Source organism: Ambystoma mexicanum, chromosome 1p (assembly GCF_040938575.1).
Source record: "Ambystoma mexicanum isolate Mex_15411 chromosome 1p, UKY_AmexF1_1, whole genome shotgun sequence".
Lineage (NCBI taxonomy): Eukaryota > Metazoa > Chordata > Amphibia > Caudata > Ambystomatidae > Ambystoma > Ambystoma mexicanum.
This window is the reverse complement of record NC_090921.1, coordinates 322,785,686-322,802,695: the sequence shown is the minus strand read 5'-3', so window position 1 is coordinate 322,802,695 and position 17,010 is coordinate 322,785,686. Positions and strand designations below refer to the sequence as shown.

The 17,010-nt window shown below is 48.1% G+C and overlaps 1 protein-coding gene across 2 annotated transcripts in view; it reads left to right on the top strand.

The window, feature by feature from the left end:
* The window catches only part of CDC34 (cell division cycle 34, ubiqiutin conjugating enzyme), a 211,409-nt gene that overhangs the window by 54,055 nt on the left and 140,344 nt on the right, over positions 1 to 17,010 (top strand). For both annotated transcript variants that reach the window (XM_069647949.1, XM_069647958.1), the window contains exon 2: positions 6,918 to 7,004. In XM_069647949.1, the coding sequence (XP_069504050.1) occupies positions 6,918 to 7,004 (87 nt within the window). The remainder of the gene's footprint in view (positions 1 to 6,917; positions 7,005 to 17,010) is intronic.

Genomic DNA, 17,010 nt, shown 5'->3' with positions numbered 1-17,010 from the left:
CTGCCTACATTATGGAGTCTTGTGCGGTCACATGGCTGAAGCCTCCTAAAGGTATTCATGCACACCTGGTGCGGGGCAAGGCAGCCGCTGTTTCCTTTCAAAAATATGTCCCCTGGGAGACCATCGCAAAGGCGGCTACTTGGGCCTCCCCATCAGCTGTTTGTAAGCATTATTGTCTAGACCTGAGCTCAAGATCCAATGCTCAGTTTGGTCCGGCTGTGCTGAAGAACCTGTTTCAGTAAGGGGTTTCCATCCACCCATAGTTCCTGTAAGGAGTGCTTTGGAATCTCCCATAAGTATGGAGGAAAGGGGACGGGATGTAGGAGTATAACGAGGTTACTCACCGTAGTGACCACCTTACTCCTAGTCCATAGTCCCCTTTCCTCCATAAACCCGCCCGCTGTCCCCTCTAATAAGGTTCCTCTGTTATTGCTAAAAGGTCTCTGACCTGGCGATAGAAAAAGACTGACGGGCGATGTGCGGGGTGAGCCGAGATGGGCTTCGTTACGGCTGCGTGCCGGGCCCCACGTAGAAAGAGAGGAAGGACACACATTTTGAAAATTGTTGGATGCTTTTACAAAGTGCTCCTGTCCCGTCCGACAGGACGGAGGGATGTCTCATAAGTTTTGAGGAAAGAGGACTATGGACTAGGAATAAGGTGGTCACTACGGTGAGTAACCTGGTTAATGTAGGCCGGGGGAAGCAGGCACAGTGATCCATATGATTACTGCGCCGCGCCGTAACTGGTGTCGGCATTTTCGGCCGTTGCAGTTACGGGGGCGCAGTGATCAGATAGATCCCTGGCTGGGTGCTGACACTGCCCAGGTGGGTGAAGTCCAACAAGAACTTCCCCTCCTGGGAAACACTGCCCTGCACGTTCTAGCAACGGGACCATGGGCTCTCAAGCCCAAACGAACATTTAGGGCTGCTAGAGCCCTATAAAATGAAAACGCTGCTACAGAGGAAAATGGAAACATGCTGCCCTGCTAGCAGGCAGCATGGCCTCCTAAGCCCCAAGGAGCTTTTAGGGCTGGCAGAACCCCAACTAAATGGCACCACTGTCGCAGAGGAAAGCTAAACAATGGGTTTCTGAAGCCCTGCAGCAACAGCATTACCACGGAGGAATCCAGGGCTTCCAAAACCCAGTTCAAGCACAAAGGAGCACTATATGGACTCAAAGGGCTCCCAAAGCCCTGTGGGGACACCAGCCATCTCATGAGGACCAAGCTTCCAAAGCCCTAACAATGCCATAGCCACAGACAAGGTACCTGTGGTGCACCCGCGGCAGAGCGGGACAGACTGGATCCAGGACTGACCTGTTGACGGAGGACACAAAGGCACTGTGTGTTGGGTGACATGTTCTGTGACCATGATGACTAGGAAAGGGGAACGTTTTTTGGGTTGGAGCAGACTGCAGCTGCTAAGGGGTTTGAGAGGATGCAAAGAAGGCAATGGGTTGTGATGAAGTAGGAGGTTGGGGAAGAAAGGATGCTGCCCACACGGAGTGTCCATAGGAACTTGCTTTAAGTTTGTTCATTGATGGGTTTGTGCAAAGAGTAGCTATTGCTCTGATTAATGCATTATTAAACCATGAAAGGGTGAACTAAATTGGGGCAAGAGGCTGATATGAAGAAAGGGGATGTTTGCTTGTTTTAAAGGTTTACAAGGTTTTTATATAAAGGCAAACGAGGGCACCAAAACTCCTCCCCAGTGTTCTGTGCCTTATTAACACCTGGAGCTCGGCATTGTGGCCCATCCCCCAAGTTACTAACCTTTGCATGTTGCCCAGCAGCTCACCAGACCAGCTGGTCTGGGATGATTGGGTAGTGCCAGAGGTCCGTCCCCGGCTCTGAGTATTTCTTTAATACTTGCTCCAGGGGGACAGAACTGTGGCTACACGATATTCTTACAAGGCAAACGCTCATGATGTTGCGTCAACCTTGAATTCAGAAATCCATTACTTATCTGGTCCTCGTTGGCAACTCCTGAAAATCCCTGTGAGGCAGAATTATGATTATATATGAGCACATCATTACGCTCTTCCACAGCAAGAAGGCATGGCTGCAAGACATCGTTCTGCATTTTAAACTAAACTATAGGCTCCTCACTGGGGCATAGCAGTGCTCCGATCACTGAAATGAGATTACTAGCAAGGCTACAGCCTGCCACGCGAGGTTGCTCGCATGTTGGCAAAAGTTATGTTGCGTAACAATGACGTAGAGTAACATGGGGTCCCTTGGAGTACTTGGGTCCTTGATGAGCGCTATAATAGATTGCTATGGAACATTTGATAAACCAGCTTGGACAAAAGGGAACATGCATTGGCAATGGCCACATTTTGGGCTTTTGTGTAGGCATGGGAAAGGCACTTAAGCCGTAGTGGTATTAACTGGCATTTATGGTGGCAGGTGACAAATGGTGCGAGTACCTGGGCATCTAATAACAGTGCCTGGCAAATGCCTAGTACTTGCACACAAGCCGAAACTGTTGGCTTTTCCAGTGCACGTTTTTAACTGAACTTGAAGGACACGCAGAGTACTTGTAGATAGTGGCTGAAGGCAGACCTACTAAGACATTTTTATTACACCAGTACCGGGTTTACAACTTCAATTAAGTCATTAACTCGGACTGCTTTGTCAGCGAGGCACTTTGAGCGCAAAGGTTGTTTGTAAAGCTTGATTAAAGCAAGCTCAAAGAGTTCCAATGATGTGGTGTTTTGGGTGGGGAGCGGCACGAACTAGATGGGATTGAGAATTAGCTTGGCCATGGGTAGTCTATCGATGGCACTTTGCCAAAAACAAACAGGCTGTGTCCCTCCTCATATGGCATTCCTCCCTATCTGTACTCTAAGGCAATAGGTTCAGCTTATAGGTGTCGCAAACGCCTAATCGCCCAACCTAAAAATGTGTTTTTGCCGCAATTTACGACGTTTGTCATCAGAGTTGGAGATAACCCAATATTTAGACTGCAGCTATGGGAAGTCGTTGTTGTACTGGAAGACTAATATTTTTGTGGAATGGGCTCCCATAATTGAGGACCTAGTAGGCAAATATGGGGAATTTAATACATTATCTGAGTATATTTTACCTGGAATCTGTCCTTTAATTCTGAGGTCACTGGACTGATTGTTACTGGTAATCATCTGGTGTGTCTTGCCATAGTGGAGTGATGCCTTGGAGAGCAGTATTTTTCTTGGGCTTCATTTATGACCTGGCAGTATATTGCCCTGTATCGGAGTATATAACCATGCAGGGGGAACGCCTATCAGCATAGCTAACGGTTAAACATGATGGTAGTTATAGCCTTTAAAAATCCATAGGACAGGAGCTCGTTCACCATTGCCTTACATATAGAGAGTGATCTGTATTTGAGACGCCAAGCGTCTATTATGAATTCAGGATGTGCTCCTGACCTGATCTGGCAAACAGCCTGATGGAGCCCAAAGTACAATAGCCAGGACTTGCTTTTAACTTAATCCAAATGATGTACCTGAGGTCCTGGTGGCAGATTAAGTTCTAGTTTTGGCATGGTAGCTTCTAGGATCTACCATTCTACTGGCCCAAAACCTTTGACATTTTGTCAGCTTTGTGTCTAATGACTCCTTCTTGAGATTAAAGCAAAAGGTAGACCAGTGGATCGGGATGACACATTATTCAATAATTTATACATTTTAATCAACCACATAAAATAACTATATAGCTTAAAACAATTAATTCATTCCATCAGCATATCTTTCATATCTCAAACATTCATTCACAATCCCATACTTGCTCATTCATGCATTCGTATATAAAAAACCGAATTTGGCATCTAATACATTGTGTATTCATAATACTACACAGAATTTTCTTAAGTTGTAACTTTTGTTAGTGACCCAGTCCATAGTATCGGGTGTCGTATCTCATCTGGTTTTTATTTTCCAGATTGTTCACAAAATCGTTGACCCGTTTTTCGGTCCAAAAGACCTTCAGGACGTAGGGCAAGATATAGTTGGTCCGCCCTTTTCAAAATCGTATAGGCCAATTTTCAAACCCCACGTTTCAACTCTAGGGGTAGCACGTCAGATTCAATCCTCCACTGGAATCTATAACAATGTTATAATCAGTCTCCACTTATGAGTGCAGTACAATATTTTCTTTAGGGGTCCTCAGATATTGGACAGGCGAGCACATGATCCACCATCCAGACAATGTTCCTGTATGGATCATTCAGATGTTAATACGTAGCCTCCGGCTGTAGTTGTGCACACCAGCCGATGGTAATTTCTTAGAATACCGGTATTAGTTCGTATTGTTCATGCAAACCTCGTCGGCACCACCAAACATTACGCCGGCATGCCATTGCTCCTTCTGTCATTGCCCACCAGGAAGAGACACTAATCACAGCAGCCAGCATCTGACCCATGAAGTATGCCTGAAATGGGTCAATCCACTGTGACTAAGGGTTGAGAAGCACCTTATTTGAATCTTCTTGACTTGAAAATAAGCATTGCACTTGGACCTTTATCGGGGTATATTCTGTCCAAAGTTATCTGCCATATAGGTCAGCCCTACAGGAGTGTATCGGCTACTTGTACTCCCTAAAAATATGCAAATACTCCCACCCAAAAAAATAGAAACCTGACACATGGGAGCCTTTTTTTTTTATCCTGTTTTTATCCATAGAGTTCCAAGTATCAGTAGTGTACGCACTACTACAGGAAGAAACTATTAGTTTGATTGGAAGAAGTAGACTTGCATTTTAATGTACATGAGTAACTAGGTGCAAAGAAGGATTACAAAAATATTTGTATGAAATTGGACTTATTCCCTAAAAAATCATTTTACTCCAATTTAAATAGGGAGTAAAATACTCCCACCTCCCAATCCTATCTGGAGCACTGATAGCAGTGAAGATGAGGCTCCAAAAAGGGAGAAGCGCCCATTTCCCCCGTCCATCCCGGAGGATCATTCATTATAGGTGAACGATATGTTGACAGTACCTGCCTGTGACCTAACCTGGGACCAGGATTCTGTACACTGGAGGTGACTGCTTCTGCATGTGCTGTCTGGCAACCTTCCTGTCTGGAAGGATGGAACAAGGACTCCACTTATCCATGGAGACCATGGTTGGGGGTTCCCCAGCAACTTTGGAGTGAAGGACCAGCTCTGTGCTCAGTTTTCTCCCTCAATCTGTTTTTGAGCAACTGCAGGCCCCTTCTTCCTCAACCCCTGCATTCCCAGAACTGCTTCCGACACACTGGATCAACCATCACCTTCCTGCGCTGCAGCTGTTTTTTGAGCTGGTTGCCACTGAATAACCGCATTACGTCAGTGGACCTTGTCGGAACGACTTGACCACTTCAAGACACCGACTTGACAATCGACTTCTTGTTCGTTTTTTTTTTTTTTTTAAGCATCTAAAAGCCTGTTGAGAACCAAACGAGCCTCAAATATATTTGTAGTAGTTATGTCTCCCTGGCCTGCCTCAAATGGCCTTACTGAGACTGCGCTCCTTATTTTTTTAACACAACACACTTTTATTGAACTTGAATATTGCTGCTGAAAATATTGCCTTTCTTCAGATCAAGAGTCTTTCATTTTAGTCTGCATATTCTGTGCATTCTCTACTTCGGTGGTTTAGTGTTCAGTGTTGTGTTTTTAGTAAGCCTCCTATTTTTACCATAGAGTTGAAGGAGTTGTCCCGGTTTAATTTATGATTTGGATCACTGCTGGATTGGTAGTAGTGTCCAAGTAGGGGTTTAACACCACTCGTCCTTATACTCCTACAGAAAATTACTAATTTCATCACAGCAAGCGCACACCCAAACAGCCTGCTCTTTGGTGCGACCAGCAGCAACTACTTATGTCCCCTTGTTGGCTCTCAGCAAGCCCAGAACCATCTTTAAAGTACTTCGCCTCCACACCCTTCCAAATCGGTCCTAGGAAATACTGGTGTTTCTTGCACTTATATTCCAGACCTAAGGCACTGGAATAGATTTGCACCAGGGAGCTGACCACTCTTCCCGTTGGAGAGGGGTGTGAGGTAATGAGGAAAACATAACCTATACAAACATGTACTCTTGAACTACTTAAGTCCTCGTTCACTTCAGTCCAGTTTTAATTTTTTTACTTTGCAGTGGCTACAGCACTGTAGAGGCCATGTGCATGGCGCACAAATAAGCATGCAGTTCAATGCCACTGAGTGGACCTGAAGATAGTCTGCATCTTTGCCCACGCATGTTTTTGAGTGACCTGGATTTAAAAAGCTGAGTTTAGCTGTAACGCAACAAAGCATTTCCCTAAAAGGAAGCCTACAGAGGACCCAGGGAGCAAGGTTGTGAATGGGCTGGTGATACTTAGGGGACCAACGGGCATCAAGGTATCCCTTGAAGTACAGGGTCTTTCTTTCCTGAAATGCAGGAGACCCAACTGACGTGCATCAGTATGTTGTTGAAGTTTTAGGATTCATAAAATATGGCCAGTTTTCTGTCTCTTTTCTTCCTGCTTCTTACTTTGTCCCGCAATGTTTAGCCTGGTTGACTGAAACGTATCATAGTTTTCTATGTGATGTCTAACATTTTGAAGGTAGTCCTGTCTTGAAGGAATACCCAGTGTAGTTCTCTGAGGGATGAATAATGTATCTTCCACATTTGAGGCTCGAGAATCGGTCTAAGGAAGGTTTGAAGCAGGTCCTGTATGAACCCAAAGACGCAACCCTGGAAAGTTAATTAAAAGAACAATGTGTTTATTTTCCCTACCTTTGAGGTTCACTTGATGTTTGAAGTTGTGGTATTATGCGGGTGATGAGGTGTGCTATAGGCTTACAAGTTTGATTTGCAAATATTTAGTGGAGTGCAGGACACGACTGAAACGCACACGTCTTTAGGTATGCAACAACCAGCCCCCGCTAATCTAACCATATTTTTCCCCCCACAGGCACGCCTGAAGTTCCCAATGGATTATCCCTATTCACCACCAGGATTTCGTTTTCTCACAAAAATGTGGCACCCAAACATCTACGAGGTAAGCAGTGGTCTATAGCGTGCGTGGGAATGGCTGAGCTCTTGCCACTATGTGCTTTTAAAAACGTTTTTGGCATAAAATGGCTGTTCGAGTGCTTGCTATTGGTGCAAGCATCTCTGGTGTAAACTGTGTCTCCACACAAGTCTTGGCTGTGCACTGCAATAGTCTGGAATAGGTCTTTTAATGTTGGTTTGTTGGGTAAGACTTTCATAGAAATGTTGATTCTTCCTGACCTGGGTCAACCCCAGCACATTTTGCTTTACTAGTGGGATATGTGTCCTTAATACCTCTGAGTGGGAACCTTTTCCCACACTCGCAGAATCTTTTACTCTTTTTATGGGTGTCATTTTGTTTTGGACTCTAGTGTCTAAAGTCATCCTCTTTAACAACTTTTTGGCAATACGTGCCTGTTGCCCTAGAGGCTCCCCCTTTAACTTTCGATTGCTAACCTTGAGTGAACTACAGTTCCCAAGGGTAGGAAGGATCTTTGGATCACTTTTACATGTTAGGTGTAACCAGCACACCACTCCTTATGTGAAGTGCTGGGGAGATGGAATGTATCCCCTTTCACACTGAAACTAACAATTCTGTTACAGGGACAAACTTACCTTCAATGGTTGGTGGCAGTGATATCTTGTATTAATTTGCACCTTTACCGCGGGCTGTGTGCACAGCCGCAATAAAGGTGCCTAAGGGTGCTCATTTTAACAAAATGGGCCCAGTCTTCTATTTTTCAGTGTTTCCTGTCCTTTGTTTTTCCTTCTCCTGACATCCAGGGTGGGAAATTCCTTTGTGTGCTTTTTATCTTCGGCAGGAGTCCCCTGGACTCTTCCCCGCCCAGGCTCCAGTCTGTCTGTGAAGGCAGGAAGCGAGGGAGGAGTTCAAAACTCCACAGCTTTGTCTTCCTCCATGCCTGAATGGGGACAAATCCCAGTGGGGGGCTGGCTGTCCTGATTGGACAACCAGACCACTCCTTGTTGTAAAATGCAGAGAGAATGCAGAAGTAAATACTGCACACCTGGAAGCTGAAGACAAGTCGACCACTGGAACCGAAGAGGATGATGAAGGAAAAGCGGCTGAAACGATTTCCAGGGACCAGGAGCCTGCTGTAGCCCTTCCTTCCAATTGACCTGGCGACTCCGAAAACGATGACCCTGACAGAGGCTGGTGAGACCCACTAGACTCAAGAAGACCTGCTTTTTGAGCCATCCCATGTGTTGCTGCTACCGTGGGTTGCTGCAATACCTTGGGCCCACGAGCCACTGTGCGGTGCACAGTCTTCCGAATCTCACTGAAACTTTGTGGGCATCCTGGTGGATCTCCAGAGATCCGAATAGAGTCCGAAAAGTCCCCTCAACAGAATGCTGGACCTTTGTAACAACGGGAATTGAACCGTGATTTTCTGTCTTCTGTGCTTCTTGAAAAGGTGCCAAATCCGCATAACCAGCCAGCCGCAAGGAAAACCTTCATTGATCCCTGCTGCAAAGTTCCTTCTGAGCTCTTGTTTTCAGTCACCACAACAAGGAACCCACTGCCCGGGTATTTGGACGCAGATTCTGAAGTAGTCTTGCTGCAAAATCATCTTCACTGCTTAGGTACTTTGTTGACGTGGGTATGTACTTACACAGAAATCCTAACAGACTTAAGGTATCTGTGGGGTGTTTTCTGTGATGCGGAGACCTCTCATCCAGTGCACCCAGTCCCACTGCTAGAATTCTGCTAGGGTGTCTTCTGGGCAGCCCCTGGACCCTCTTCTAAGTAATCACCTGTTTGCCCCGTCTTGCTAAGGAACTCTGACTTTGCTACTTAAACTATCCTGACACTGCCTGTTGGACACTAGATCTTAGTGAGCCCCCTTCTGCCACTCGGAACACTCATGCTCCAAGAATAAGGGAAATGCTTTTAAGGGATTTGGCCTTTTGCCTAGAAAAGGAAAAAAGGGTTTAAAAGTTACTTACTTGTAAAAGAGTTGGTTGGTAACTGTAACTCTGAGTGACCAGTTGCTTACCTTGGATGTGTGATGCACTATTCTTAAAAGTATGGTAAACATCTTTCTTTCCTTAGAAACCGTTTTGCCATTCTAATAGAAAGTAGATGTGAAGGTATATTACTCTTCTGTGATTAGGTTGTGCCTCTTCCCAAAAGTAATGAGTTGGTTTCACCAGATTATGCCTGCTAGGATAATTGTATGAGTGTTCCCCAACTGGGTCTTGGTTCCCCTGACTTGCTGTTAGCCTGTCCAGAATAAGTCTGTATTAGGTTTTTAACTACCTAGAATACCTAAGTCATTCATAATTTTGAGTCATTCAGTAACGTGTAACGTTGGGTTTTACTTTCCATGTGATATCTAACCCAAAGTTTGTGGTGCTAACTGTCCCCTATAAGTCATACATCAGTTACTTGTTTAGCTGGGAAAGATCTAACCTAGACTCCTTGTGAGATTAAAAAAGTATATGGGTACTCCTGCCATTTCAAATCCAATGTCCTCCATCCCCAGAACGATCCAGCTGATTAAAGAGTATGGCACCCTTTTGGGTTTCAAAATCAATGAGGCCAAATCAGTTCCATTTCCCCTGCACGAGACCACACAAGCAGACATGAACCGACTCTCCCCTCTGGGACTTATCCTGGACAATGTCAAGTTTAAATACCTAGGCATACAGGTGACGAGAGACATTACCAAGCTCAATGAAGCCAATTTCCTGCTCCTCCTCCTAAAGTTCCAGGTGGATCTAGCCAAATGGAAGAAACTCATGATATCGTGGATGGGTAGACTTAACGCGATTAAAAATGATATGTCTGACTCTTTATCCCTTCCAAATGTTGCCTATACGAATACCGAACGCCGCCTTTGATACCAAAAGGGCCTTTGGGACGGTAAAAGAGTGAGAGTAGCCTATGGCATTTTAACATTACCTAAAGATAAGGGAGGAACGGGACTGGCAGATCTGAAGAAATATCATGAAGCTGCCCAACTCCGAATTGTGATTCCCCACCTACAAAATTGTGAAGAACCTGATGGACAGTCACTATCTGACCCTGGCAACGGTCTGAGTGGTTATGGGTCCAGAGAAACAAATTAGTACGGAGAGTAAGATATCGCCCAATACTGATAACCGTTTGGGAAATATGGAAGGAGAGGAGGGAATATGAAGGGAATAACCTCATGACCGTCTCCCCTGAGTCATTTATGGGCTCCTGGCATTAGAATATTCCTAATTTAGACAGATTTCAATCCTGGTTTGAAGCGGGTCTGGAGAGGGTGGGTCAGCCCTGGAAGAATGGGTCCTTTCTTTTATAATTTTGGAACTGGGTGAGAACCTCTGGCTGGGCCCCCTCCATGTCTTCCACTTCTTGCAGATCAAGTGAGTGATAAAGTGGATAGAGAACTCGCCCACTTCGAGAAGCTCCTGAACTCCAGAACAGAAATGAAAGGCTTAATAGCCGCCATGTACAGAGAATTAGTTGAGGCAGGAGGGGGTTCTACGTCGCACCTGAAGAATAGATGGAGGGATTTTGGAGAAGAGATTGACCCGAACATGTGGGCTAGGAGGTGCATGGCTTCCCCTCAAGTCTCTATACCTAGCCAATACAAATTTCATGTGATCAAATTGCTCCACAGGTGGCAATATGACCCCCTCAGGCTCTCCAGAATATTTCAGTCACTAAGCCCACTATGCTGGCCTAAGTGTGGAGGAATAGCGGACTACTGGCATATGTGGTGGGACTGCCCAGAATTAAGGTCTGCTGGAGTGAGGTCCTGGGGGGTGGGGGAGATCAAGGACCTCGACGGAGTCCAGAGGTCCGTAGATCCCTTTTTAGTTCTTCGGATTTGAGAAATGTAAAGACGAAAGTGAGAAAATCGAGGGCCTAGCAGCCCAACTATTGGCGGCCGTGCCACTTTAGTTATCAAATGGAAGTCGGAGCAAACGCCAAGCAAGGGCGAATGGATTAGTGTTGCATCACACGTGTTATGGAAAAAATCACTGCAGCACTGCATGGGAAATCAACCCAATGTGACACACTGTGGGGAGACTTTGTAAGTACATGCCAGGAACTAATCAGTAAACTATGAAGTGAAATTGAAAGGTCGTACCCCTCCCCCTGGGGAGAACACTCTTTTTTTTTTTTTTTTTTTTTTTTTTTATAAATATATTTTTATTTTTATATATAAACCAAACAACAATACAACAGAACATAAATAAACACATTTAACAACAAAAGCACTGCAATCCCCATCCCTCCCCCCTATGAGCCTGTATGGTGTCCGCCATCGGTATCCGCTGTGAACGGAGGGGCGTCATCGCTCTCAGATTCAATTGGAGCCGACCCCGTTCCAAACAGTTCGGCTATCATCAATTTCCATGCCGCGAGGGAGCACATTTCCTCCTCCTCCCCTGCAATACTGCTATCCCGCCACACCGCCGTCTCGGCCTCCGCCCATTTTTGGAGATCCCTCCACCAGACCTCCACTCGTGGCTTATGACACTCCTTCCATCCCATTGCAATCCTACGTTTAGCAAGCACATAAGCCAGATCTTTCAATTTCTCAACATGTCTGAGTTTACGCGCTCTGGGATATCCCCCCAGTAAGCAGGCCCAGGCTGAATCCACTTTGAGCGTGATACCCTTCCCTGCCAGTTTCTGCGCCACTTCACCCCAGTAACCTGCAATTACTGGGCACGCCCAGAACATGTGTATCATGTCTGCATTCTCCTCGTCACACTTAGGGCACGCCTGGCGTCCAACGTCCCGAAATTTGGATATTCTCAAGGGGGTCATGTATGCCCTGTGCGTTATATAAAGCTGTATTTGCTTAAACCTGGCATTCCTCGATACTTTTTTATGATACCCCAAGGCACGCTCCCACAACCCATCTGCCATCGGGGCCCCCATCTCCCCTGGGGAGAACACTCTAACCTGTTTTATTAGAAAAGACCTACAATACGACCCAGAGGACTCTGTCTAAACAACCCATGTCAGTGTATTTACCGGATACGTTATAATGTGCACCAAACTTCTCTACTCCCTATTGCTTGAATAGACATGTTAATGACTCAGTGGTGATGGGAAGTTTTGGGGGAGAGGAGGGAAAGAATAAACTATAGACTTTCTTATTTGGGGGGTGACAATGTTTCACACGGTTATGATGCAATGGGTCGTTTTTTTCTTTGAATACTGTTTTGTAATGCCCCTTTATGACTTTGAAATATAAACTCAAATAAAAAAAAATTAAGTATATGGGTTTTACTTACCTTGAGTTAGCTGCGTGCCATCCAAAATAAGTTAAGTGTCAATGCTTATCTTAATCTGTGTTTCACTGATCACAAGGCACCTGTAATTGAATATTACATCCTTAGGCTTTACGCACCTAGTATAACTGTTATCCGAAAAAGGGTTATAGGTTTTTACTGTACCTGGATTAAGTGTTCCACTATTCACAAAACCTATATTGTCCAGTTGACTATGTGATTTGTACTGAGTCACTGTACAACTGGTAGGGTCGACTGCCCTTGTATTACTGAATGTAATTGTGAAAGTAAACATTGGTTTTTATTCCCCAATAATAGGTGTGACCTATACTGAATGTGTATGAAAAGGTTTTGACTTACTGTATGGGTGGGAAGGGAAGCCTGGGGGAAGAGGGGACCAGATGTGAAAGGGACCTCGAAGGCCGGACGGACCAAGATCTAGACAGAGGCACAGGGGCGCTCCCGAACCCCACCTGGGAAAATTACAGAAGCCCAGCGCCTCAATTCAGATAAAGATGCCAACTAACCAATTGCACTAACCATTTCCCCCGCTGCATACACCTCTCAAACTCCAAACCAAACACAACCACAAACCTACAGCAGAACAAACCACAAACTTCACTACATTGCAACAACAAAACAACAAACCCATAGACTCGCACAACAGTACACGACTACTACCGGGCACAAAACACCCCAGCCAACGGAACTACCGGGCTGAGGCCACCAACAGCACATCAATGCTCAATCCAACTACTAACCACCCTTCCCTTCCTCTTTCAGAGCCGCCAGGGGACCACTCCGGTGGTGATGGTGCACGGTACAAATGTCCTTTTAACATTAACATGCCCTAGAATTACTGTTTGGTGTTCCAAATAAGGTTTATACTTTGGCCAGTGTACCTTGAAGCATAGTGTTGTGTTTTGATAATTCTGATTACATATGATGTGTGATAGTACTTACTTACCCCTAGATTTACCTGGGCCTAACATATTTAAATCCTATTTTTTTTTTCTTCTTCCTAAAGACTCGCATCCCATAACGACAATCGATCATACAGTGTAATTCCGAGGCATAGTAAAAAAGAAGGGAAAGAGGGGAAAGGAGAATAGACACAGTAGTAAATAGTATACTTTTACAATGAGTCGCCAAACAGATCCATTGTGATATGCTCCCGATGTCTCCAGCAGGCTGAAAATTGGGGAGTAGCAGTTACCTGGCCCATTCACTCTTCTGCAGTTGGGTCCAGAGACGGTAAGTAAGCAGTGAGGGGGCCCCAGATGTCTTTAGGTTTATTTTGCTGCCCACACAGGCTTCCGTATTCCTGATCAGTGTCTCTATGCCATGTTGGGTCCTTTAACCACATCTTTCTCCAGCATGGGGTCTGGCATGGATTCACATGCTCATGAATATTCCCCGTCAGGCTGGCAATCCTCAGTAAAGAAAAAATCAGTATCAGTTTCGTTTCTGATCTGTCTTTCATAGTAGTAACCAATCACTGATCTCTGCGTCATACTGACCACAGCCAATGACTGCCATCTCCCTAAGCCCCGCCTCTGGCAGCCATCTTCAGATTTTTACCGCACGTTCAAGTGTTGGGAGTCCTCGTGCTTAGCTCTCGAGCTTTTACTGCATGTTTCGTGCTTTTTCAGGTGAACTTTCACATTTTTTTGGTTAATCGAGCCTCAAGCTCCATCGTTTCTACTCCCATTAACGGGTACCTGTTTCAGGATTTTCCTATGCCCCTCAAGGGTGAAGATTTCGTCGAATCAACCTCTTGGAGGATTCCAGAAGATTCGCGGCCTACTTCGAGATGGCCCAGGACGTGAGTTCGTCACCCAGACCCAAGCTGTTTCGCAGCTGCCCTGGATGCGGGCTGCAGAATGTGTTTAAGGAGGACGAACATTCGCGATGCCTCTTCTGTCTTCATGGGGACAAGACTCATGTAGAGAAGGACTGCCAGTTCTGCAAGAACTTGTCGGAGCGGACCATGAGGGACAGTCTATCTCGTCTCGCCAGCTGGTTGGAGAAAGGCAACGGGTGAGAAGAAGAAAGGGTCCGAGCGGGCTTCTAAGTCCTGTGCGGGCGCGACGGGGGCCCAACACCAGGCCAAGCGCCGCGAGTCCGCTGGCTCCGGGAGCGCCGAAAGGTCAGGCTCTTCGGTCGCCAGGCAGGGCGCACCTTCCCTGGCACCGTCAACCACGAGCCAGCGCTCCGGAGAAGAGGAAGTCTCCCGTCCGATCTCGGGAGAGGGGGAGCGAGGCGTCGCCCCTCCCCCTAAGGAGAAGGCCCAGGACGCACCTAAGGTGGTGAAGGCCCCTACCCAGTAGGCAAAGGCCTCTATCGAGGCGATCGCGGCGACTCTGGCCAAGCCGGCAGAGACTGCCTCCGGGACTAGAGTTTCCTTGCCGCCAAGGAGGAATCCTCTTTTCAGCCCATCGTCATGGCCACCATGATGGAACAAGAGGGGGGGGGGCACGGTAGCCTCCTCGAGCTCGGAGTCAGCCTCGGAGGAGGAACTGACCGAGGTCACGAAGAATCTCGAAGTACAATTCGAGAAGGTTCAGTCCCGCAAGGAAGATCCTCGGGAGATAACCGAGGAATATGGCGAGGAGGAGCAGCCTTCCCTTCCGGCGCAGCCGGAACCTAGGCCTCAGGATAGCTTGGCGGCCATTTTGTCTGCCATCCAGTCCTTATGCTCTGAGATAAGGACGAGATTACCACGGCCCAGGCCGGAGGACCCGCAACCTGGCCCGTCGGGAAGTCCTCAGAACAAACGACGGAGGACCCAATCCTCTCCTCCGCTCGCCCCTGTGAGGCCTGCAGTTCCATCCTCATCCTCCCACGAGTCGGGAGATGACGGTGCGGTGGGCTCGACGACGGGTTCTGAGGGCGACGTCGACGGAACGGGTCTCCCGTCGCACGGGCATCCCCGCCCGACGAGATTGGCTCATTCCACGCCATGATCGCCAGGGCGTCCGAATTGTTCCAGCTCTGCCCGGAGGAGCAGAAAAAGGAAGGTTTCCTCTATCAGCGCCGGGAGGCCAAGAGGAAGACTGTCATCGCGGTGCCTCTAATCGATGACATCTGGGAGGAGGGCCTGTCGGTACTCAAGAACCCCTCCACGGCACCAGCCAAACGGGACCGGTACGAGAAGTACAGGGTCCCTGAGACCGCTCCCCTGTGCCTCAGGTCCCAGCCAACGCCAGACTCGGTCATCGCGGCGGCGGCGAAGAAGAAAGCGGTGGGGTCAGGAGCCTCAACGTCGAATTCCCCTCCAGACGGCGAGGGAAAGAAGTTGGACGCCATGGGGCGACGGCTCATTTCGTCGGCGACGACGATCAAAGTGGCCAACGCCCTGGCGATCGTGGCCCGTTACGACAGGGAGCTTTGGTTTAAGCTGGCCCCCATATTGGACTTCCTACCGGACGACAAGAGGTCCGCGGCTCTGGAAATACTTCAAGAAGGCGAGGTGGCGTCGGACCACGCCATAACGGTGGCAACCGATATTGCCGATACCGGGTTCCGCCAGCTGGGCAACGGAGTTTGCCTACGACGACTGGGTTGGCTCCGGGCGACCGACTTCCGTCAGGACGTTGGACATGCCGTTCGATGGCAGCAACTTGTTCGGGAAGGCGGACGAATCCCTCCAAGCCATAAAAACTGACACGGAGACGGCCCGTGCTCTAGGAGCCCTTCAGCAACGACTGCCCTTTCGGAGCTCCAGAGGCAGACAGGGGGCCTCCAAGGGATCCAGCGGTGGCTCGTCCTACCGCCAGGCGGCACGCTCTTCGTCTCAGGAGGCCTACAGGGGTCGCGGCAAGCAGGGAGCACCTCGCCGCCGTCGGTAAGGTGGCCAGGGCGGCAAGGCCACCACCTCCAAGCAGGATTGAACCGGCCGTGGCCTCGGGCCCCCACCAAAGAACCCCGGTGGGAGGCCAGCTGACGAAATTCGTCGGCGTGTGGAAGTCCATCTCCACCGATCGTTGGGTGCTGGATACCCTGGCAAGAGGACACTCTATCGAATTCCTGAAGAAGTGCCCTCACATTCCACCTGTGGCCAGGAAGGAAAATCACGTCCCGCAACTGCTGTTGGAAGTACGGGCGATGCTCAGGAAAGGCGCCATCGAGCCCGTCCCGAAGAGGCTCCGGGGTGTACTCAAGGTACTTCCTCGTCAGGAAGCAGACGGGCGGCTGGCGCACCATCCTGGACCTTCGCCGTTTGAACAAATACATCAGGTCACAAAAGTTCAGGATGGTCACCCTCCAGCACAGGCTGGGACAGCTGGAGGAAGGCGACTTCCTATCGTCGCTGGACCTGGAGGATGCATACTTCCACGTTCCCATCCTCAGAAGTCACCGAAAGTTCCTCAGGTTCGTCGTCCAAGGACGCCACTACCAATTCATAGCACTGCCGTTCGGATTGAAGTCGGCCCCCAGGGTCTTTACCAGGTGCCTGGCACCTGTGGCGGTGCGGCTGCGAATGCAGGGGATTCACGTCTACCCCTACCTGGACGACTGGCTCATCCGCTCAAGGACGAGGGAACTCGCCGTCCAACACACTGCGAGGACCGTCCAGCTACTCAGACCTTGGATTCGCCATAAATTACCCAAAGTCCCACCTGGTGCCGTCGCAGGTGGCCCTGTTTCTGGGAGGGAAGCTCGATTACAGTGAGGCGCCTGGCGGCACCGTCGGAAGAACGGACGAAGACCATTCTGGGCAAAGTGCAGCGCCTGCTACCCACGGACGTGGC